The 23,875-nt window shown below is 40.5% G+C and overlaps 1 protein-coding gene across 3 annotated transcripts in view; it reads left to right on the plus strand.

The window, feature by feature from the left end:
* The first annotated feature begins 23,321 nt into the window (after positions 1 to 23,321).
* The window catches only part of Itpr2 (inositol 1,4,5-trisphosphate receptor type 2), a 462,238-nt gene continuing 461,684 nt past the window's right edge, over positions 23,322 to 23,875 (plus strand). For all 3 annotated transcript variants that reach the window (XM_004845734.4, XM_087213440.1, XM_087213441.1), the window contains exon 1: positions 23,322 to 23,739. In XM_004845734.4, coding sequence (XP_004845791.1) covers positions 23,648 to 23,739 — 92 coding nt within the window. In that variant the 5' untranslated portion in view covers positions 23,322 to 23,647. The remainder of the gene's footprint in view (positions 23,740 to 23,875) is intronic.

Raw genomic sequence — 23,875 nt, forward strand, 5'->3', positions numbered from 1 at the left:
GAGCAAGAAGGAAAAACAGGGGATATGAGAGGTGGGATACCATCTAATAGTAATGACTCAGTGGGATTATGGGGGTTGAAAGCTGTTGGAGTTAGGGTGCTTAGAGGGTACAAGTAGAAAGATGAGACATAAATGTAGTAAGGGATTAATCTGCTTGAAATGGACACTATGAGTTGCATTTATTGGTCAATAGAATGAGGGACTGAAGCAGAGAGAAGGAAGTGAGGTCATGTTATGGCTTGGATATATGTTTCCCAGGCTCATTGTGTGGAAGGCTTGGTTGCTGTAATGAGCTTTTTAGGAAGTGATTGGATGATGAGCACTCTAATTTCACCAGTGGATTATCCTACTGATGAGCTCACAGTTTGAGGACAACACTGGGCTATGATGGTACCAGGAGGTGGGCCATGGGGATGTGACCGTGGGAACTCAAGGACCTTGGAAGAGCTGGTCTCCAGCTTCTTCTCCTCTGGCTCATTCCCTTTTTTGTCTGTTTCCTGGATGCTTGAGGTGAGCAGCTTTCCTCTGCCACACCCTTCTGCCATGATATTCTTGCCTTGTCACAGGCCTAAAAGCAATGGAGCCATGGAGGACCATGGGCTGTCTCAGGTATTTGGTGACAATGATGAAAACCTTACGAATACAGGTTGAGAAGACAGGATATGAGAAATATCATTTATGTAGACATTTGAAAGTATCATGAGTTATGGCCAGAACATTGTTGGCATATATAACAGTGAGCCAGGAGGTAAATTTGCAAGGGGTTGAGAAGGATGACTCAGGAGTCTATAAGTGTCTGCAACAAAGATAAGAAGTATATATTTATGACAGAATATACATACAAACTCCAGAGCCATAGAACAATAAAAGTAAGACGATAATACTAGAATTACTAGATCTTGTAAAAGCAACACAACTATGACAATGGTTCTCAAATTTAGGAAACATCAGAATACTTAAGCAATTAATTAAAATAGAAACCCTTAATCCCCACTAGAGTTTCTGATACAGCAGTTCCGGAGTGGGGTCAGTAATTTGTATTTCTAACAAGTTCCCAGGTGGCACCAGTGTGGATGGTTAGAAGCCACATTTTGAAAACAAATGTAGTATAAAAATTCAGAAGAGGAAGGGATTGCTTATGGTTGGAGAGAACTGGAAAAGTTCACAGAGAATAGATAGTAGTCTGATATCATTAAATATCATGTATGGATCAATTAAAAGAGAAATCACACTTTTGTATTGGGCTATATAGGTATTCATTTTTCAAGTTAGAAATGCAGAGGAAATGTAGCTCCCTTGTTTGTCTAAAATCTGCATTGTTTAAAACTGATCTGATCTTCATCCCAGGCTCCACCTGCTGGACGACCAGGAAACAACCGACTTCAGTCCTTTCCTATTGAGAATTTGATCCAGTTACAACAGTTTAAACAATCTTTGGGTAAATGTCTACTCTCTTTGGGGTAAGATGTTGGTCTTCTGGATTTCACATGGCAGGATGTGGTTTTATGACCTTGCGGCTTTGAGGTGGAGGGGCGTTCCCTGTTTCACAGGCTCAGTCTTCTCAGTTCGCTGTGGCAATGGCTCTTCTCTGCCAGGTTGCTGGCTCTGCCTGCACTTGGCTGCTGCCAGTGGTGTGACGCATGGTCAGTCACCTGCAGTTTGACCAGAGCACAGTGGTTCTCCCTGACTGAACTTCGCAGTCCCTGGCTTACTCGGGTCCCTTCTGAGTTTCTGCCTTGTTCTCTAACTGGGCTCTGGCCTAGTGGATGATGGGGTCGGCTCGCCCTTCACCACGGCCATGGCCTGTGGCGGCCCCGTGGGTTTCAGTGCCCGTGCCTTCACGCTCACCTGTGACCAGCATGTGCCCTCCCACCTGTACCACACAGGGGTACCGGTGAGCATCGGGAACCTGCATCTCCTCCACCTCTTCTCCAAGGACGCCTTCTGCCCTCAGTGTTGCCTTCAGGTTAGTTTAAAGTCCTTGAGTGAGGAGAGTGGAGCCTCTCACCTACTTCCTTGGCTTCCACACACATCTATTCACAATGCAAGTATGTGAATAATCTGTTGTTTACTGAGAAAAGCTGGCCTGCAAATGGTCTGGATAGGATTTTCTCATTTTTGTAAAAAAAAATATTATCTGTATAACTACACATGAATAATAAAGGCCAAAATGAGACACCAAGATAAATACAGGGCTTCTGTGTGGAAACGTAATGGTGTTTTTTCTATTGTTTATCATTATTTCTATTTTTATACTGTAGTATGACTTGTTTGTACATTATTTAAAGGTTAGGCATAGTTATTGCAACTAAGATTATATTCATCCTCCTTATCCATGGGGGGATATATTCTAAACCCCCAGTGGACACTTGAATCTGTGGATACTACTGAACCCTATAGATACAGTACTGTGTTTTTTCCTATGCATACATAGCATGATAAAGTTAAATTTACAAATTGATAAATCAGGCACATTAAGAGATTAATACTAAAATAGAAGAATTATAACAATGAACTGTAATAAATGTTACTTAGAACTTATGAATTTTTTATTGCTAGAGTTTTGCATTGAATGTTAAAAACCCTGGTTGATCTTGGTAACTGAAGTTGCAGAAAACAAAAACATAGATAAGGGAGAATTATTATACTAAGAAAAATAGAAGTTGACATATGATACAGTGATAGGAGATGAGAATGGGGAGGTTAGGATTTAATTACTGACTTATGGATTAGACGCCTAAGTTATCTAGGCCTTAATTTTTATCATTTGTAAATTTGGAAAAAATGATATTCATCTAGGTGTGGAGCTGTTATCAAGTCTGGGAGTGTTCTATTTGCAAAATCAGAAGGAAAATTGAGTTCAAAACAAAACACCAAAATAGAAGTAAAAAACAGATATCTAAGCTTGAACTCAAGAATTTGGCTATTTCATTATATTATGAATCATCCATAGAATTTCTTCTATTTTCCACCTTTTTTTCACCAAACATTCATACACTGAAAGAAACATTCACAAAATTAAATGATTTTATTTTCTTCACTTGTAAAAATCTTAAGTATTTTTAAAATATTAACTTAAAGTATATGTAGAACTAGTCACCTCATCATTGCTCTTATGGATCTTAAAAGTAATTCTGTTGAGTCAGTTGTTGCTCAAAATAGGATTGAGTAATGCAAAATACAAAATCATTGATTTCTTTATCTCTCTCAAACACAGCTTCTGCTCCCATAATATACCGAGAGTACAAATTATGAACAAACCTATAATTCAGAAGTTTCCTGCTCACTATACACATCATGTATTTATTGATATCCTCTCTGTTTTCAGACCTATAGTGCCAAATTTCCCCCATTTCCTATTTGGGTATAGTTCAACTGAATATAAAAATAATTCTGAAAATTCTAAACACTATTGAAATAAGTGGCAGAGTTATTCTATATGGTCCTTGATAGGCTAGGCCACGAAAATTTGTTGTTATGGAAATCTATATTTAACATTAATATTTAGACAGTATGGCCCCTGTCTCATATACAGACCTGGTTATTGAGGAGTATTTGTGAGAAGGATATTTTTTCCTTTGTGGCCTTCAGTGAGGCTAGTCCAGGTTAGCTGAAAATTGCCAGGGAACAATAGATGATTGAGGATATATGATGTTTGTTGATTTGGTAATTGCTTCAATCTCCTGGATTTGGAACATGTTATTATTCACATTAATATGTGTCAACTTAAAAAAGGGATGAGATCAATTATCTATGTACCCTCAATTGCAATTTTTGTAATGCAACATGAACCAAAAATATACTTCAGATGTGATCAAAATTAACATGCAAATTTTAAGTTTGTATAGCTCTAAAATTTTAATAGTTTTGTCTTCTTTAGAAATCATAAAACACATTTGTATCATCATATTTATATTAAAGATACAGGACCAGAATAACATTTGATTATAAAATGTACACACACAGAAAACAATATGTATCTATTTCAATTTGGGATAAATAATGGAAATAAATAAATAATATTTGGCTTTTGTAATTAGAAAATACTGTTCACAGAAATGCTGAACTTCACCATTTAGCTAATTAATTGAGCTAATTTTTTTGATGTATTGGGGATCGAATGCATGGCCTCATGTATGCTAGGCAAGCACTCTACCACTAAGCTACATCCCCAGCCCCTTTAATTTTTTTTTTTTTTTTGGCACCAGGAATTGAACTCAGGTCCTTGCACTTGCACAGCAGGCAGTGAAACCACTGAGCTAAATCCCCGGCCCATTTAATATGTTTTTTTTAACGTGCAAATATTTGACTTCCCTCAGTTATAATGCAAACCACTCGAGTTGGCCTTTCGTGTCCTTCTGTAATTCTTAATTGACTTAAAAATGTCAGTGCTATGGATTTTATGTGTTTTTCCCCCATAAGTTCATACACAGAAAACTTTGTCTCCCGTGTGGTGATCTTGAAACGCAGCGGATTAGGAGATGGATCCTGGTGAGAGGTGGTTAGGTACCTGGGGGCTAGGCCCTCAGAAGGAATTAATGCTGGTCACTGAGGGTGAATTAGTTCTCAAGGGAACGGCTGGTTATAAAGCAAGGCTATGCTATACACTTGGCCCTTTTTGCACCCAAGCTGTTCCTGTTCTAATTCTCAGCCATCATGTGATGCATAGACCCTTTTCCTTTTTAAAGTACCCAGTGTCAGGAATTTTGTTATAGAAAGCAAACATGAAATAAACAACAAATTTGTTAATTTATAATGCCTTGGAGAATATGTGTCATTATACTTATTGCTGATGGTTGACAGTGTACGGAGTGGTTTTTTTCCCCTCAGAGCACCAGTTTTCTAAGCTTTCATTTCTTGTCCCCCCCAAGTTGTTTTTTTTTTAATACCAGAACAACATCCCTATTATAGGAGTTGATGGTTCAAGAAATTCAGGAGCTTAATTTCTATTGTGAAGTTAATGCATAATCCAATTCAATTCAAAGTTACCATTTTGTTCAGAAAATAAAGAGGAAATCAACAGTTTTCGTAGTGGAGAAGATTTTGCCTGCCTTTCTCTAGGGCTAGCCCTGGGAAGAGTGTGAGAAGGAAGTTGTTCATTTGCTTTCTTCTGTTTCTGTAGCACCCTACCTGGAAGAGTGTAAGTAACTGATAGTTCTTGATGTGATTCTAATGCTTGAAAGGCAATTTCTTTAAACACTTCATCAGATTTTCACCTTAGTTCTGATTTTAAAACTTAGTCTTTAAACAAGATGCAACTGGACAATATAATTCATAAAATATTCAATATTCATTTTTCCCTTAATATTCAATCTTACAAAACTGAGCTGGCATTTTCTAGGAGATAGCTATGCCAAGCTCTTTGCAGGCAGAAACAGTTTCTCCTTCACTGTTATAAAACTTCCACTTAGAGTGGTTGGCTCATAGTATGTGCTCATAAATATTTGCTGAATAAATACAATGGTAACTTGACTTATGAATTTAATTTGTTTTACAGTTTTGGAGACGATAGATGCATTTGTGTTTGTGTGGGGAAGATGACCTTGGTCACGTTTGTCACCTGATGCAGAGACGGCAAACAGAAGCAAAATTTTGCTGAATGCTTTTGTTTGAAAATTGAATTGTTTGCAAACAGAGGTGTTCGTGAACCAAGGCATTACTGTACAATGCCTGCCAGCCTTCCCTGTTAACTTTGAGTAAACTGTTACATTTTAAAGCATTAAAATGTTCATCTCTGCTTGCTTTCTAAGAACATTGTCAGACAAATGTCCACTGTAGTAGTCCACTTGCCATCACTGGGACAAAATACCTGAGAAAATCACCTTAAAGGAGGGAAATTTTTTTAATTTTTTTTTCTATTAAATTCTTTTATTGGTACATTGTAGGTATACAACACAATTACATTTCTCATTGGAAACTGTACCTTTACATAATGCATCTTGGTTCTTATTTTTTCCCCATTCCTAGCCCTCCCTTCACGCCCTCCACCCTTCCCTATTTACAAAGACGTTATTTCCATTATTTCCAGGAAATTTTATTTTGGCTCATAGTTTCAGAGATTTCAATCCATGGTCACTTGGCTCCATTGTTTTCTGGGCCTAGGGTGAAACAGAACAGCACAGCAGGGAGTTGGTGGTGGAGCAAAGCTGCTGAAAGGGGAGGACAATATAAGGGCACGCTTCCAAAGGGCAACTTCCTCCCCGAGGGTCCCACCACTTCCCAATATCCCATTCATCACCCATACATAGATGAATCCATTCACCAGGTCAGAGGCTTCATCATCCAATCTCCTCCCAAAAGCCCCACTTCTGAACCCTGCTGCATTGGAGACCAAGCCTTCTCACCAGCTTCAAATTTACTCGGTCATAGTATATGTGCTGCCAAAGTGAGCACATACTGAGTCGTGGTTTAGAACAGTACAGGAAGATTTGATTCTGGAAAAAAATGAAAGCTGATGCTTCTATTAGTTTGGGGGAAGAAATGGGTAGATGTTTGGAAGTGGAGCAATCTGAAAAAGTGTGAAAGCGTCTGATGCAGCATAGACTGATGAAGCTGTACTCGAAATGTACATGAATGGTGCCTGACTGATGCAGTTTTGATGGGTAAGATGTGCCTCAGTAGGGGCAGGGGGAGGGGTGGAAAGGATGAACTCTCTTCCTGTACTCCCACCTGTTATCCGAGAATAAGGTGACTCAAAAATATTGGTAAAGCAAAAAAAAAAAAAAAAGAAGTTTAATATTGTTAGTAGAGAATACTAACGAATAAAAGACAAATGATTTTAAACTCTAAGGATGCAAAGTAAAATTAATGTAGCTTTGTAGTATAGCTGCCAAAAACCCAAATGGTGGAACTTTATGTAGATATGTGTGTGACTGTGTGCTGGGGGGATAGCATCTATCAGAGATACAGGCAGCTATGAAACGACTCCAGGAGGCATGTTCCAAGTGACATGGGAATGGAGGAATTGTGACTTGCAGGGAAAACAGCATGTTTTCCAGAAGCAAACAGAATGCACACTGTCAGCTTGCATATTTTCCCAAGCCACTACCACCTGGCTGTCCTTAACATCCACACACTGACATCACTTAACACAGTCTCTTAGAAACTTTACACCACAGACTCCTTCTATTTTTTTCAGCACTGGAGATATAGCCCAGGGTCTCACAGGTGCTAGGCAAGCACTCCACCACTGAGCTATATCCCAGTCCTTTTCATTCTTCATTTGGAGGTAAGGCCAGCTAAGTTACTCAGGCAGGACTTGAACTTCCGATCCTCCTGCCTTAGGCAACTAAGAAACTGGGACCACAGGCCTGTGCCACTGGGCCTGTCTCAAAGACAGACTCTGGTACAGTCCATGAGGAAGTGAAGGTATATTCAAAACTTAGTGTTCCTGTTAGCTTAGTTTACAGACAAACACGACCAGGAAGTAACATCAGAGGTAGGTTTCTGTCCTTTCTGGGAACTGAAAGTCACTGTCAGGCAGCTGTAGAGAAGACCCTGTTGGAAGGAAAAATTTTCAATTTTCTCTAATCTAACCCTATTTCAATAGGAAAAATACTGAATTAGATTTAAGCAAGTCTTGAAGCATTCTTAAGAGGAGATGGAAGATCTGGGGAGCTCGCTGGCTGAGTTTAGGCCCCTCGATTTGGCAGCATGTCAGAAGTTCCTATTGAAACGGGTTTAGCATTTTATCTCCCTGTCAATATTTTTGTAATTTATTGCTAGGCTTATTGAATCCAATACCTGCTCCCGTCTGATAAGAAGAGATTGTAATGGGGAGTTAAGCCAAGTTCTTGCTCAGCCTGATGGCCGTCACTAAGGCAAAACTGGTAACAAGTTTAGTTGCAACACCTTCCTGGAACTTGGTACCCAGAAATAAGCAGACCCTACACACTGATAAGGTTGTCATGGAGAACTACATTCCAATCTTAACTCCGCTTCTGCCAACAAGGGTAGATTCGAATTGTACAAGCTTCTTGAATTTCCACACAGGCCAAGATGTCCTGAAAGATCCTGGGAGATACTGGCCCAGGCAAAACAAGTTACTGTAGTGCCAAGGGGCTCTATGTGCTCTGCTTATGTCTCACAATAAAGAAAATGATAAACATTATCTTAGAAATGCACATTCGTCTGAAGAGATCAGCTGAAACACCAAGAGTCAGGGTCCCATCAGGTCATCTGTGAAGCTGAGTCTGATGTGTTCATCTCCTGGGTCATTATGAGATTGCCCAAAAAAGCCTTTCATGTGGCTAATTACTTCTATGGGAATCTTTCCTCTTAAACGAAAATATTATTAAGTGTTAAGTGTTATTTTTTCCTTTAAAAATCATTCTCTCTAAAACATCAGGAAAGTTAAAAATTTATCCATACTTTTATCATGCAAGTCTTTTCTTTTCTTATATGTTTGGTCCCCCCAATATTATGACTGTACTTGATACAGAATTCCCCCCCCCCATCCTCAGTACTGGGGATTGAATCCAAAGCCTTCACACTGAGCTACGTTCTTTGCCCCTTTGGCTTTTTACTTTGAGACAGAATCTTGCTAAATTGCCCAGGTAGGACTTGAATTTACAATAGTACTGGGATTAAAGGCATGTGCTACTGCACCTATCTTCAATATAGGACTTTTATTATGCTTTTTAACTCATCATATAAATCATTTTCTATATTATTATATAATACATACTTTATTTATTTATTTACAATACTGGTTCAAGCCTAGGGTCTTGCATATGGTGAGCAAGTGCTCTATCACTAACCTATATCCCTACCCCAATATGACATATTCTTAGTAAGAATCATTGAATATATTCTGTCAGCCACTAGAGTCTATATCATGAATATGCTATTGTTCAATTTTTACTTTATTTCCAAAGTTGTTCATCATTATTAATGCTATGATAAACATAATTTTGAACAGAGTATTTTTCTTATATAAAATTATTTCCCTGGGATATATTCCATATTTCTATTTAAAATGGTTGCATAAAATATGAAATTGATTGTTTGACTATCTACTTTTGTTAGGACAATTGAATATCTGATAGGTGAGAAATTATATATGATTATTATATTTCTTTTGTTTTTGCCTGTAGTCAACTTTTGGGTTTTACAAATTGTTGAAGATAGATTTCCCATTTTGTTGTTTTGTTTTTAATTTTGTTTGAGTTTTGACATAAAATTTACTTGATTCTTTGCTTTATCTTTTTATATTAATGCATATGTATTTCTAAGCTAAGAAATCCCTTGTTCTCAGGGTGTTGAATATCCAATTCCCTTTTCTTCAGTGTATGCATTTTTAAATATTGAATGACTCAATATGACTTGAATTCATTTTTAAGATATTTGATATACTGAAACTGTTAAACTTATATTCTCCATATAAATAAATAATCATCTTAGCATCATTTATCGAACAATCGTATGCTTTCCTACTGATTTGTTTTGTTTCTTTGTTTTTTTGGTACTGGGGATCAAACTCGGGTCCTTGTGCTTGCTAGGCAGGCAGCGGAACCACTGAGCTAAATCCCTGGCCCTCCTATTGGTTTTGATGCTTCCTTTAGCATATATCTGATGCTTACAAAAATCAGGCCTGTAGGCCGTGGCCCTGTGGCTCTAGGTACAGATAACTGATACAAGACCCCTTCTTCGTCTCTGGGCATTGGGTGTGGGACAGGTTAAATGAAGGTCTTGTTTCCAGGATCATCCCTCAGGAGATCCCAGGCTTCTGGACTCTGAAGTTTACTCTGCTGGCCTCTTTTAAACGTGCTTAGTCTTTAAATAAACACATGCAAATTGCTCCTCTTGCTCCTTTAGATATTTACTTGGCTTTCTGTATTGTGACCCATCGGCCTCTGAATGACTTGAAAATTTAGAAAAGTCCATCAGATAGAAGTTCATTTCCTGAGTCTTTGCCCCAAGCAGAGTGTATAATGGAAATATTGTGACTTGGATCCAGGAGCATTTCCGGGCAAATGATCTCAGTACTAGGGTGCAGCGGGGATAGATAAGAGAAGTATGGGTGAGAGTTTTTGCTTTAATCAAATGTATGATTTAATGAGGCAATCAGGATGCATATGCCTGAAATTATGCACAAAACCAGATCCATAGCATTGCAATTCAAGCCACTTACATAATGAGAGGAAAACAAGGTAACTTGTAGGAAATGAGAAAAAAAGACTCCTGGGAAGTTCTCCCTGGGTTTATGCTCCCTATTTTTGCCCTTTTCTGAGTTATCCGCTCCTTTGGCTTTTCTCTCCCATCTTGCTAGTTTGGTGAGCTTGGATAGGTTCCGTCTCTACGTGTCAGTTTCTTTGTCTGTTAAATGAGATTGATAATAGCAATTATCAGTCTTCCTGAAATCACCGAATCAGCCTGCTGCAGACAGGCTGGTCTGCGGACTTAGTCCCCAGGTCGCCAGTCGTGCTGAAAACATCGAATCAGCCCGCTCACTGGACACCCCCACCCACCCCCCCACCCCCCCCCCCCGCTCCTTTGGCCTCTTCTCTGTACATCCACCTGGTTCCATACTACAAAGACTCAGAGGACACTGGACCACCAGGTCACTGTACTGGAGCTAATCAAATTCTCAGCATTTAAAGAATTGCTGCCCAGAGGTAGGGGCTTCTGAGCCACCCCCCCACTGCTCCTGGTCCAGAGGAAGGGGCAGCCCAGCCACCATCCTTCCCACCACTGCTCCCAGCCCAGGTGAAAGGGCTTTTGGGGCACCAAACGTCCCACCGCTCCCGGCCCAGAGGAAGGGGCTTTCAGGCCACCAGCCCTACCGCCCCTCCTGGCCCCTGGCCCACCTCTCCCAGCTCAGAGGAGGTGAGCCGCGTGGACGACAACAGCACCCCCCTGGCCCCCCAGTCAAAATGAGAAAACACGTAAATAAGTCTCAAAACCAGACTTCCCAATCACCTACAGCAACCCCAAAGGGAAATGAGATGGAACACTCTGATACTCAACCACCTGGACCCACTGAACTGGCAGCAAAAGGGGATCTGGAAAAAATGAAATCAGAAATAATTTCTCAGATAACAGGAGAAATTGTGCTCCTAGTGCAAGACATGATTAATAAATCTAGAGAGGAGCTCAGAAACATGATGGAATCCCAACATAGGAAACAAATGGAATCCATAAAACAGATGCAAATAGATTTCCAGGAGATGAAAAACTCCATTGAAAGTCTACACAGTAGAATGAACCAATGTGAGGATAGAATTTCAGATATAGAAGATAAGATTGCAATTAATGACCAGGAAAAGAAAAATTGCTTCAAAATTATAAGGGAACATGAGAAATCAATCCAGCAGCTGCTAGACAATGCAAAGAAGAATAACATAAGACTGATGGGAGTCAATGAAGAAACAGGAGAGAGGGCAGATGACATAAAAAAATTCTTCACAGAAGTAATGGCAGAAAACTTCCCAAGCAGGGGAAAAGAACTTGACATACAGATAAGTGAGGCATATAGGACTCCAAATAGCCTTGATCAAAAAAATCTACACATAGGCATATAATTGTTAAGATTCCAGAAACCCAACAGAAGAACAAAGTTCTACAAGCAGTTAGAGAAAAGAAACAAATCACATACAAAGGAAAGCCCATCAGAATCACAGCAGACTTCTCAACACAAACCATCAAGGCAAGAAGAGCTTGGAGTGACATATTCCAAGCCCTAAAAGAAAACAGCCTCCAACCCAGACTGATGTACCCTGCAAAACTAGCTTTCAAAATGGGTGGAGAAATAAGATACTTTCATGACAAAAGGCACCTTAGGAACTTCATGAATACCAAACCAGCACTCCAAAGAATTTTAAACAATATCCTAGGAACAGACATTGAGGATCACAGCCCCAGGAAGCAAAGCAGAATGAACCCATCTGGCATGACAAGAAATTAAATGTAAAGGGGGAGAACCCAACAAAAAGAAAAAGTCATGGCAATGACAAGTCAATGCAGTTCAGTTATAACCATCAATGTTAATGGTCTCAATTCACCAATCAAAAGAAATAGACTGGCAGAATGGGCCAAGAAGCAAAATCCAACAATATGCTGCATACAAGAAACACACTTCATTCTAAAGGAAACTCATAGACTGAAAGTTAAAGGGTGGAAAACAATACTCCATGTGACAGGAACCTGAAAAAAAGCAGGAGTAGCTATCCTCTTGGCAGATCAAGCAGATTTCAAACCAACACTGATTAGGAGAGATGAAGAAGCACACTACATCCTTGTAAAGGGAAGAATCCAAGAGGAAGACATCACAATCATAAATATCTATGCACCAAACACTAGTGTGCCCAACTATATAAAACAAATACTAATGGACATGAAAAGTCATATATGCACTAATACAATTGTAGTGGGGGACCTCAATACCCCACTGTCACAAATAGATAGATCAACGAGACAAAAAATAAGTAATGAAATACTAGAACTCAATCGAACTCTTGAACAAATGAACTTAACAGATGTTTACAGAGTCTTCCACCCCACAAAATCAGAATACACATTCTTCTCAGCTGCACATGGGTCATTCTCCAAAATAGACCACATACTCACACATAGAACATGTTTAAGTAAGTGCAAAGGAATTGAAGTTATCCTCTGTATATTGTCAGACCATAGTGCGATGAAATTGGAGATCCATAGCAAAAGAAACTGGAAAAATTTCATAAACACATGGAAATTGAACAACACACTTCTGAATAACCAATGGGTCATAGAGGAAATTAAAGAAGAAATCAGACAGTTCCTTCAATTAAATGACAATGACAATACAACATATCAGAATCTATGGGACACAATGAAAGCAGTCTTATGAGGGAAATTCATAGCAGTGAATATGCATATTAGGAAAACAGAATGAGCCCAATTAAACAACCTGATGCTGAACCTCAAGCTTCTAGAAAAAGAAGAGCAGGACAAACCCAAAGCTCATACAAGGGAGGAAATTATGAAGATCAGAGGAGAAATCAATGCAATGGAGACTAAGAGAATGATACAAAAAATCAATGAAGCCAAGAGTTGGTTCTTCAAAAGAATCAACAAAGTTGAGAAGCCCTTAGCCAACCTTATCAGAAAAAGGAAAGAAAAGGCCCAAATTCATGCAACTAGGAAAAAAAGGGTGAAATTACAACAGACTCAGCAGAAATCCAGAGGATCATCAATACCTACTTCGAGAACCTATACACCAATAAGATGGAAAACATAGAAGAAATGGACAGATTTCTAGATACATATGAATTACCAAAGTTGAATGAAGAATACCTAAAAATTCTAAACAACCCAATATCAATCAATGAAATTGAAAACATAATTCAAAACTTAACAACTAAGGAAAGCCCGGGCCCTGATGCCTTCACTGCGGAATTCTACAAGACATTTAGAGAGGAACTACTGCCACTACTTTTTAAACTCTTCAGTGAAATTGAAAGGGAAGCAATACTCCCAAATTCATTCCTGGAAGCAAGCATCACCTCGATCCCCAAAACAGAGAAAGACCCAACCGAAAAAGAGAACTATAGGCCAATTTCACTAATGAACATAGATGCAAAAATCCTTACTAAGATTCTGGCAAATAGAATGCAGAAGATCATCAAGAAGATCATACACCCTGATCAAGTGGGATTCATCCCAGGGATGCAGGGATGGTTCAATATACACAAATCAATCAATGTAATACACTATATCAATAGAGCCAAGGACAAAAACCATATGATTATCTCCATAGATGCAGAAAAAGCATTTGACAAAATCCAACATGCATTTATGATAAAAACTCTACAAAAAATTGGAATAGATGGTCTCTACCTCAAACTGATAAAAGCCATCTATGAAAACCCAACAGCCAATATCATACTAAATGGTCAAAAACTGAAATCCTTCACACTCAAATCCGGAACAAGACAAGGATGTCCACTATCACCACTCTTGTTCAATACAGTTCTGGAAACATTAACCACGGCAATTAGACAAGAGAAAGAAATAAAAGGAATAAAGATAGGAAATGAAGAAGTCAAATTGTCATTCTTTGCAGATGACATGATACTCTATATAGAAGACTCCAAGAACTCCACCAAAAGTCTTCTAGACTTAATAACCAAATTCAGTAAAGTAGCTGGTTACAAGGTCAACACACAAAAATCAATAGCTTTCCTCTACACCAATGACAGACTCACTGAGACAGAAATAGGGCAAACAATTCCTTTCACAATAGCATCCAAAAAACTGAAATACCTAGGAATCAACCTAAAGAAAGAAATCAAAGACATCTTCTCTGAAAAGTATAACACTCTGAAAAGAGAGATTGAAGATGATATCAGAAAATGGACAGACATCCCCTGCTCCTAGGTAGGAAGGATTAATATAGTGAAAATGTCCATACTTCCAAAACTGCTCTATAGTTTCAGTGCAATTTCAATTGAGATTCCAGCACCATACTTCAAGGACCTTGAGAAAACAATCCAAAAATTCATTTGGAAGAAGAGACCCAGAATAGCAAAAGCAATTCTAGGTAACAGAGACATGGCAGGGGGTATCACAATCCCCAACCTGCAACTCTACTACAAAGCTACTGTGATAAAAACAGCATGGTACTGGCAGAGAAACAGACCTGAGGGCCAGTGGAACAGATTAGAAGATGCAGAAACAACTCCAGACACACTCAGCCATCTTATGTTTGATAAAGGAGCCAAACACCCTCACTGGAGGAAAGATAGCCTCTTTAATAAATGGTGCTGGAAAAATTGGGTTTCAACTTGCCAAAGATTAAAACTAGACCTATATCTCTCACCATGCACTAAACTAAAATTGAAATGGATTAAAGATCTAAATATTAAAATAGAAACTCTGAACCAGTTGGAAGAAAAGTTAGGTAGAACTCTTGAAGACATTGGCGTAGGAAAAGATTTTATGAACAAAACCTCAGTTGCCCGTGAACTAACACAAACAATCAACAAGTGGGATCTCTTCTTATTAAAAAGCTTCTGCACAGCAAGAGAAACCACCAGCAGTGTGAAGAGACAACCCACAATGTGGGAAAAAATCTTCACCTGCTCTTCCTCAGACAAAGGTCTACTATCTCGAATCTATAAAGAACTTGCAAAGATCAGACCTCCCAAATTTAAAGACCCAATCCAAAAATGGGCATCTGAAATGAACAGACATTTCTCAGACAAGGAAGTAGAAATAGCAAATAAATAGATGAAAAAATGTTCAACATATCTGGTCATTCGAGAGATGCAAATGAAAACAATGCTGAGATTCCACCTCACTCGAAAAAGAATGGCTGCTATTCTGAAATCAACTAATAACAAATGCTGGCAGGGCTGTGGGGAAAGAGGAACCCTTCTCTACTGCTGGTAGGAGTGTAGACTGGTGCAAGCACTGTAGAAATCAGTATGGAGATACCTCAAAGAACTAGGACTGGAAGTTCCAGTTGACCCTGCTATTCCCCTGCTGCGGATCTTCCCCAAAGAATTAAAAGAATCATACCACAGTGATATATGTGCACCCATGTTCATAGCAGCACAGTTTGTGATAGCTAAAACTTGGAAACAGCCCAAATGCCCATTAACTGGAGACTGGATAAAGAAAATGTGGTTTTTAAATAAAATGGCGTACTACTCAGCCATAAAAAATGAGAAATTAGAGAAATTTATAGCTAAATGGATGCACATTGAGGCAATACTCTTAAGTGAAATAAATAGGACACACATGTATAAATACCAAATAGTTTCTCTGGTGTGAAAGTGTAAATAAGGACTAAAAGGTATAATAGATAATGTGAAATAGGAAGAAAAGGGGCAAAGGGGAAGGAAGTAGGAGGAGTAGGGGAAAGGAAAGAAGGGTATGGAATTAATATGAGAAAATGAAAAAATAGGAACAAAATCTTTGTAAATAGGGAGGAATGGAGGGGTTGAAGGGAGGGCTGGGCAAGGGTGAAAAATAAGAACCAAGAGAGATTATGTAAACGAGCAAATTTCCAACGATGAATGTCATTATATTGTATACCTAAAATGTACCAATGATTAGAATGAAAAATTGATAATGCAAAATAGGAGGAAAAGGTCCAAAGGGGAAGGGGTAGTGGGAGGGGCAGGGGAAAGGAAAGAAGGGAAAGGAAAAATGATGAGAAATGGAAAAAATGGAAATAAAGTCTTTGTAAATAGGGAAGGGAGGGCAGGGAATGGGGAAAAAATAAGAACCAAGATGCCTTATATAAAGGTACAAGTTCCCAATGAGAAATGTAATTGTGTTGTATACCTACAATGTACCAATAAAAGAATTAAAAAAAAAAGATAATAGCAATTATCTCATGGGTTTATTAGGGAACTATGAGGATTGCTCCGCACAGAAACTCAAACATTATGAAAGTTACTCAGATATGTCAGTTTTCTTTCTTACCATGCATTCTTTCCCCTCTGCTAAAACTTGCCCTCATACTTTAATTTCCATTGGCATTATAATCAATACGTCTTTTCCCATTTATTAAGACAGGTTTAGAATTCCTGAAGTAAGGTTTTAAGAGTAGTTCAGAAATCCGGAGTGACCTTGGAATTGGGACTACACTTCATGAAATTGCTCTTACTTTGGATTTTAGACTTTTCACTGCCCAAGCAGCCTTTCTTATGGACGCTGAAGTCTACATAAGAGGTGAGGGACAGTCAAAGTCTGCATTACATCTCTCCATCATCACCCACGGGACCACAAGCATGACAGTGTTCTCTGGTGTTAGATGGCAGTTTCTCTGTGGGTTTTATCTGCTCCCTTCTGGGAGAAGATAAAAAACCTGTCAGCTTGTGGAAGGCAGTATTCTCATGTGACATTTGTGGGTGGTTTTGCAGCACCAGCACCAGGCTGGAAATGTAGTTGCAAATTTTTTTTTTTGGCCTTAAAATGTGCTTTTCCCTGTTGTATCTGAAATTTGCCTTTTAAAAATTGATTTTTCCTTGAATGAGATAAAGATGTCATGAATTACCAAGTATTTACTGTTGCTTACAGAAGGGACTAATGTGTAAAAGCTGTCAGCTCAAAAAGATTCCCCAGATACAATCCTGGGTTGGCTCGATCAGTAGTGTCTTCTTGTATAGGTTAAAATATCTCTGATGTTTGGGCTTTTAAGAGTAGAACGTGACTTTCACTGAGCACTTAGTTTGTGCCAGGCAGCATCATGCCAAGCCCTTTAAATATATTTTCTAATTTAAACCTCAGTCAGCTCATGTGAGATAGGTACCATTATTGTACTCACTACAGATAAGGAAAACCAGGCCACTGAGGTATTTGCATAAAGACTGGGAAAAGGTAACTTAGTGAGCTAATGATTTCACTGAGGTCTCTGAAATGTTTGCACAGTTACAGGATTCTGTTGAGTAACTGATAAATGTTCATCCTGAAATCTGCCTGGCAACATGAAAATACATTTGGGGAAGAATCATTGCAAATTGAGGTAGGCTGGATTGGAGATAGTCATGTATTTTATCTCAAAGCTTGCAATTCTTTCACGTTATCAAGACAGGCCATTTTTTTTCCTTCTTCAAAAAATGTCATAGATCTCAACTTTGAATGATTATGACTTACAAACTCCCACAAATTGATAAATTGTAGTAGCTCTTGATGTAGTACTTCTAATTACAACATTCCTTCTTTTTTTTTTCATTTGCAGGCTCTCATAGAACTGTGAAGCCTGGGTATAATCACAGGTATAATCCTGAGTGACTCAGCAACAAGTACTATAAATATTTTTAGGACTGGGACCCTATGAAGTAGATTGGAAGAATATATATATATATATATATATATATTTTTTTTTTTTTGGTACTGGGAATCAAATTCAGGACCTTGAACTTGTGAGGCAGTTGGCGGCACCACTGAGCTAAATCCCTGGCCCTGGAAGAATATTTTAATAGGGTGTTAAGTTGGGAGTTTCAGTGAAAAATTCAGGGTATAGTAAGATCAAGATGCAAGTTTTGAAAGAGAATATTTGAACATCAAGGATACAATGCTTAACAATCCTTTTCCTAAGTTAGATGTAGTGCTGTTTCCCTCTAGTACTATCTACTCAGGAAGCTAGGCAGATGGATCACTTGCACCCAAGAGTTCAAGATCAGCCTGGGAAACACAGTGAGACCCAGTCTGAACAAAACCAAAAACAAGCTGGGCATGGTGGTGCGTGCCTATAATCTCAGCACTGTGTGAGGTTGGAGCAGGCAGATTGCAAGTTTGAGCCCAGCCTGGCCAACTGAGCAACTGAGACACTGTCTCAGAAACAACAATAACAACAACAAAAGCCTAGGGATGTAGCTAAGTTTGAAGGCCCTAGGTTCAATTCCCAGTACCAGAAAAACTAAATCTTTCTCCTAGGACATAAAACAGGTGGACCGTTGGAGACATGAATGTTTGGAATGAGCTGCGTACAGGCAAGAGTAGATTGAGGTCAAACTCTGGCCCTGCAAACAGATTAAGGGTGAAGAGATTGGTTGGACAGCATTTTTAGCAGAAAGATCAGACTTGCTTCTGGCTTGAGATTGGCTTTCAATTCCAGAATTGTCTTAGGTTAAAGAGGGGCCACATCTTCACAAAAGATCAGATTTGGGATCATTCTTAAATTTCTGTGCACCAGAAAATGCCCTGACAGTGCTCAAAATTGATGCTGTCAATGAAGGCAGATGGACACCATGTCCCTGTGGTTAAGCTACCTTGCAATGAACACCATCTCTCATCTAGTGTTCAATCAGGGAATTCTTTATATCTAATCCAATTGTGAAGAAATGCAAGACAAACCTAGTTGAAGAATACATTATATATATATATATATATATTTATATATATTATTATTATTTTTTGGTACTGGGGATAGAACTTGGGTCCTTGCGCTTGTGCAGCAGGCGGCAAAACCACTGAGCTAAATCCCTGGCCCCAAGAATACATTATAAATAAATGGTCTAATATAATAAATGGTCTAAATTCTTTATGAATGTCAATACCACTAAAGACAAAGTACAGCTGAGGAATTATTACAGATTAAAAGACACTAAGGAGATGTGACAAGAATTCATGATCCTGGACAGGATTCTGACCCAGAGGGAAAAAAATGCTTTAAAAGTTAGAGCTGAGACAACTGAAAACATTGAAATATGGGGAGCAGTTTAGGTAAGTTGTTGTTGCTCTTTTTTTAATCAATGTTGCATTTCCTAATCTTCATAGGTGTACTTTGGCTATATAACAGACTATTCTTGCTCTTAGATACTGGGTACATGAACTATTAAAAGGCAAATGGGAATAGTGTATGCTATCTACACTCAAATGGCTGTGAAAATAAATTTTGTGTATATAAAGGTAGCTATAAAATATATGTAGCAAATTATAAAAATGGCTGAATCTGTCCTTATGCATTTTTAATCATTTTTTTGTAAGCTTGAGATGATTTCAAAATAAAAATGAAAAGTAAGTCATTTTCTCAGCAAGGCCTTCCCAGTAATTAAGGTTTATTTGAATTCCACACTCCCTCAGGCCCTGTCCAGGAATGATGGCAAACCCCACCCCAGAACTGCTGAATCAGAATCTCAGGGGACAGGGCCCAGAATTTGTGTTTTAATGAGGTTTTTAGATGGTCTTGTGCATTCTGAATCTTGAGAGCCCCTGATTTAAGGCTCCTCAGGATCCATGTTTGGAATTAGGGGTACAGTTATACAGCGGGGGACAGATGGAGAATATAGAGGTGGTGACCACATGATCTACCTCATGGGATGCTGAGACAATACTGATTGAAGACCATCATATTTTCCCCTGTACTATCTACGTTTTCCCTTTCTGCTTGGATCCAGAAGCTTAAGGACCACATTTTTAGTACAAAATTTCACAGGAAGGATAAATGACTAATGTATATTTAGAGCATGAACTTATCATGGTGAATACAAGTTGGTTATAATGAGTTTGCAGAGTTTTGTTTTTTTTCAGTATTAGGACTTGAACCCAGGGCCTAATACATGCTAGTCAAGTGATCTACCACTGAGCTGGTTGTCCATTTTCAATCTGATTAGGAGTGACAGTCCAATTCCCTTGTCTCCATAGAGGCTATTTTGGAAGGAAACCTGTAGAGTGGTAGTGTCTGAAAGAGAAAAAGCCTGGTTGGTCAGACTTGTTGATGTGGCTGAGATGGGCAAAAGGAATTGGTGCAGGAGAGATTCACAGAATGAGGGAATTGGCAGGACAGTTCACATGCTCTTTGGTGTGGTAAGGAGGTCTGAATCCAGAACTGGCTATATTAATTGCAGCATGCAGTGCAAAATGAAAATACGGGGGTTCTTGTTCAGAAATGCTCAAGAATTTCAAGATGGCACCAACAAAACATCAATTCAAGCATGAGGAACTTCCAGGCATGGGTCCTCTGCATAGGTGGAGTGACCATGAAGAAGACTGCCTGAATCTCCCATAGTCTGAAGGAGGCCAAATTTACTAGAACTTCACCCAAGTTCTGCCTGTGGGGGATAGTCTCAGGGGTGGAGCTGAGAGAACTTGAAGTCAGGCTGGGGACTATAAGGACTGTACACTGCAGAGTTCCTTCAGAGCCGTTAGAAATGCCACTCAAGCCCCAAAAGAAAGCTAACATTTGATACCCACAGTAGAAGCCCCCAGTAACCAGTCAGCTTTGGCCTAATGAGCTGTGATAGTTCAGAGAGGACTGAAATCACACACATAGTTCAGAATAATATGTTTATTCTTTTCATCCTGATCCTACTTCCCCATGCCAACACTCAAAGGGCTAAAGTATGGAGACATAAGAACAGTAGCAAAAGAGCAGACCATATCCCTTCCATGTGGCTGAGTCATTGCTTTGAAAAGGGCCAAAGGGGATAAGACCAATGTTTTAAATTAGAATAGATGGTGTGTGTGTGTGTGTGTGTGTGTGTGTGTGTGTATTTGTGTGCAGGTACCTGGGTGTCAATTTTTAATAACTAAAAGAACTTTCAAGGGGTCTCCTTGAAATAGTATAGAATGTGTAGATTTGATAGAGCATTGTTAAAAGGGAGTGATTATAAAAATTCATATTTTATTTGTATCTCATGAAGCAGGTTGCTCAATAAACCAATTATATTTTTAAAATTATATTTGCTGCAAGGGAAGGAAGAGAGGAAAGCAATTCGTGAAACACTCAGTTGACATAATAGCTTGCAAACCCTTTCACTTCTGGTATTGATCTGAACACTGAATATTCAAGTGAACGCTGAATATCAATTACCCTGAAAACATCTCCAGTGGAAAAACTCCTTCCTGGAAACTTATTCTTAATATATTCACTCCTTGGAGAGTAAACATTTCAAATATTGCACTGTGTTCTATTTATTGCTTCTCTGTATAGATTTTTTTAAAGGCATGATTACTGGGGCTTTTGCTGAAGTTAATCATGGTATCAGCATAGGAGACTGAGGGCTGTTCAGTTAAACTGATGTTCCCAACATCTACTGGTGTCATCATCAGTGGGAATAAAAACATTTAAACATTAAACAAGTCTACATTGTTATTTATTATTTTATGTACTTACCAATATGTATTGAAACTCTAAATGGGCACTCCTAGGCCCCATGAGGCATGAAACATGAATTAGGCACTGACTTCATTCTTCAGGTGCTGCTAGTTTGGTAAGACTTGAGATGTAACAAGAAGACAAGGTGGAAAGTGTTGGGAGGTAGTTAATAAAGGATGTGCTCTCATGCCAGGTGCTGGGCTCCGAGTTTCAGGTGACCCAGCTCTAAGCAAGGGAGCATGCCCCCTATAAGCCAGAACTTGTGTACATGGCTTCACACCTTTACCTGTTCATTGGCCTGCCCACTTGCTCATTTTATTATGTGTTGTCCCAAGATACTCTGAGGAAGCCAAGGACATTCTTGACTTTGACCATTATCCGTTGAATCCTCTATTTCCAGGGTTATCATCTTGTTCCATCTCAAGTTTTTTAATAATAACTCATGGCCAATCTCTTGAAGGCTCTCAACCGTGATATCATGTGTATAGAGAGGGGAGGACTCCTGTCATGTAACAGGCATTTCTAAGTTGCTAAGTAACCCTTTCCAGGGGAGAATCCAGAAGTGGAGAGATCTCTCAACTGCAGTGTAGTCAATGACTCAGTCTCCAGCTTACCCCCACGCGCACAGCCTTTTTACTTGTATTTCCCACATTCATTATCTAGTCTCCTCTGTCCTGAAGGCTTTCTAAATACACACTTGAACATTAAGCTTATTTTTATTTTATATTCTGTGATCATAAAACGAAACCAAAACGAACTCTGAGTTGTAAGATCCGAGTGCCATCTGAACTGGAAGTTGCATTTTGGTCATTTGCACAATTTGGCACGCGTCCCTCTGCCCGCCCAGAATTCCTCTGCCTTTCTGCAGACCTTGCTCCGCACGGCCTGCTTAGGTAGCAATTTTGAGATTGAGTGGCCAGTGTGTCATAACCCACAGAGTTTGCCTCTTCCAGAAGAGTAGGGCAGAAGGCTTTTATCACGCGCAAGCGACTGAGAAGGTGTGGAAACGTGTCCCGCCTCCAGTGTCCCTTATAACCACTAGGCTTGAAGGGCCACCGGCCCTACAAGCCAGCCAGCCGGGGCTTCAGGTAAAGTGGAGACCTCGCACTCCTGGAGGTGGAGATTTAACCTCAGTTAAGGAAGCGCTGGGGGCGTGGCCTTGGAGGCCTAAGAGAGGCTCAGCTCTACCAAGGCCCTTGGCGCTAGCGATTGGCCGCAAAACTGCTGGCTCTGCCGAGTGACCTGGACCTCGGCGGAGGCTTGCATTCACCTGGACAGGTGCCGACAGGCCAAGTTTCATTAACGCCAAGCATTTGAGAAAAAAGAAACGAAAGGAAACAAAACAAAACTGCACGCTCCACAGATCTTCCTCTTTCCCTTCCTTTTTCTCCCTCTTTCCTCTCTTACCTTATTAAGCACTTTAAAAAAATTTTATATGCTTGCCTTTACTTCCACTCCGTCCTCTCCCTTGGTCGGCAGCCCCCTGTCCCTCAGCTCATCCCACCCCCAGATACCCCTTTTTTGTGTCCAGGCGACTCGCTGGCTCCCTCCCTGTCCCCGGGTCCCCCTGCGCCCTCGCCACCCCGGTTCTCACCTCCCCGGCCTCTGCAGGCTCCGGTGCTTTCCCGGGCAGGGACGGTCGCGCGCCCCTCCCCGACTGGGGTCCCCGCTGGCCCCGCCCCGCGGTGGCCCCGTCCCAGCTCCGCCCCCGGCCGCCGCCGTCCGATTGGCCGCTTCCCCCCATCCCTGCTCCTCTCCTCCCCTCGCCGGTGCGCTCGCCACCTGGTCCTCAAACTGCCGGTGGGAACCGCGGGGCTCAGCCGCCTGCAGCTCCCGCGGGGCGGCGTGACGGCGCGGGCGGGGAGGGCGCGCGGAGGGAGGGGAGGAGGAGGGGCGAAGGTGTCACGGAGGAAACTTCAGAAGAACAGGAAACCTGTGGGGAGGCGGCGGCTGCGACTTCTCGGGGCGTCCTGAGCTGGCTCCCCCGCGCGGAAGCGGGCTGCGCCCCGACATCCTCTGCTGCGCCCGGAGCTCGTCGTGCCCGGGCCGTGCGCTCCATTGAGCCTCGGCCGCGGGGAAGAAGAGGACGTCCACTCTGGAACATGAGGCAGCAGCATGTCTGAGAAAATGTCCAGTTTCCTCTACATAGGGGACATCGTGTCCCTGTACGCGGAGGGCTCGGTCAACGGCTTCATCAGCACCCTGGGGTAAGCAGCGGCGCCCCCGTCCCCCGCGCCCCGGCCCAGGTGGGGCCCGGCAGGGTCCCCCGCTCGCAGGAAGCCGCCCGAGAGGCAGGACTTTCTTGGCAACTTTGTAATCTCAAGCTGAGAGACACATCAGAAA

The sequence above is a fragment of the Heterocephalus glaber genome, unplaced genomic scaffold (genome assembly GCF_053883595.1).
Source record: "Heterocephalus glaber isolate CG9 unplaced genomic scaffold, H.glaber_assembly_v1.0 deba00001444, whole genome shotgun sequence".
NCBI lineage: Eukaryota > Metazoa > Chordata > Mammalia > Rodentia > Bathyergidae > Heterocephalus > Heterocephalus glaber.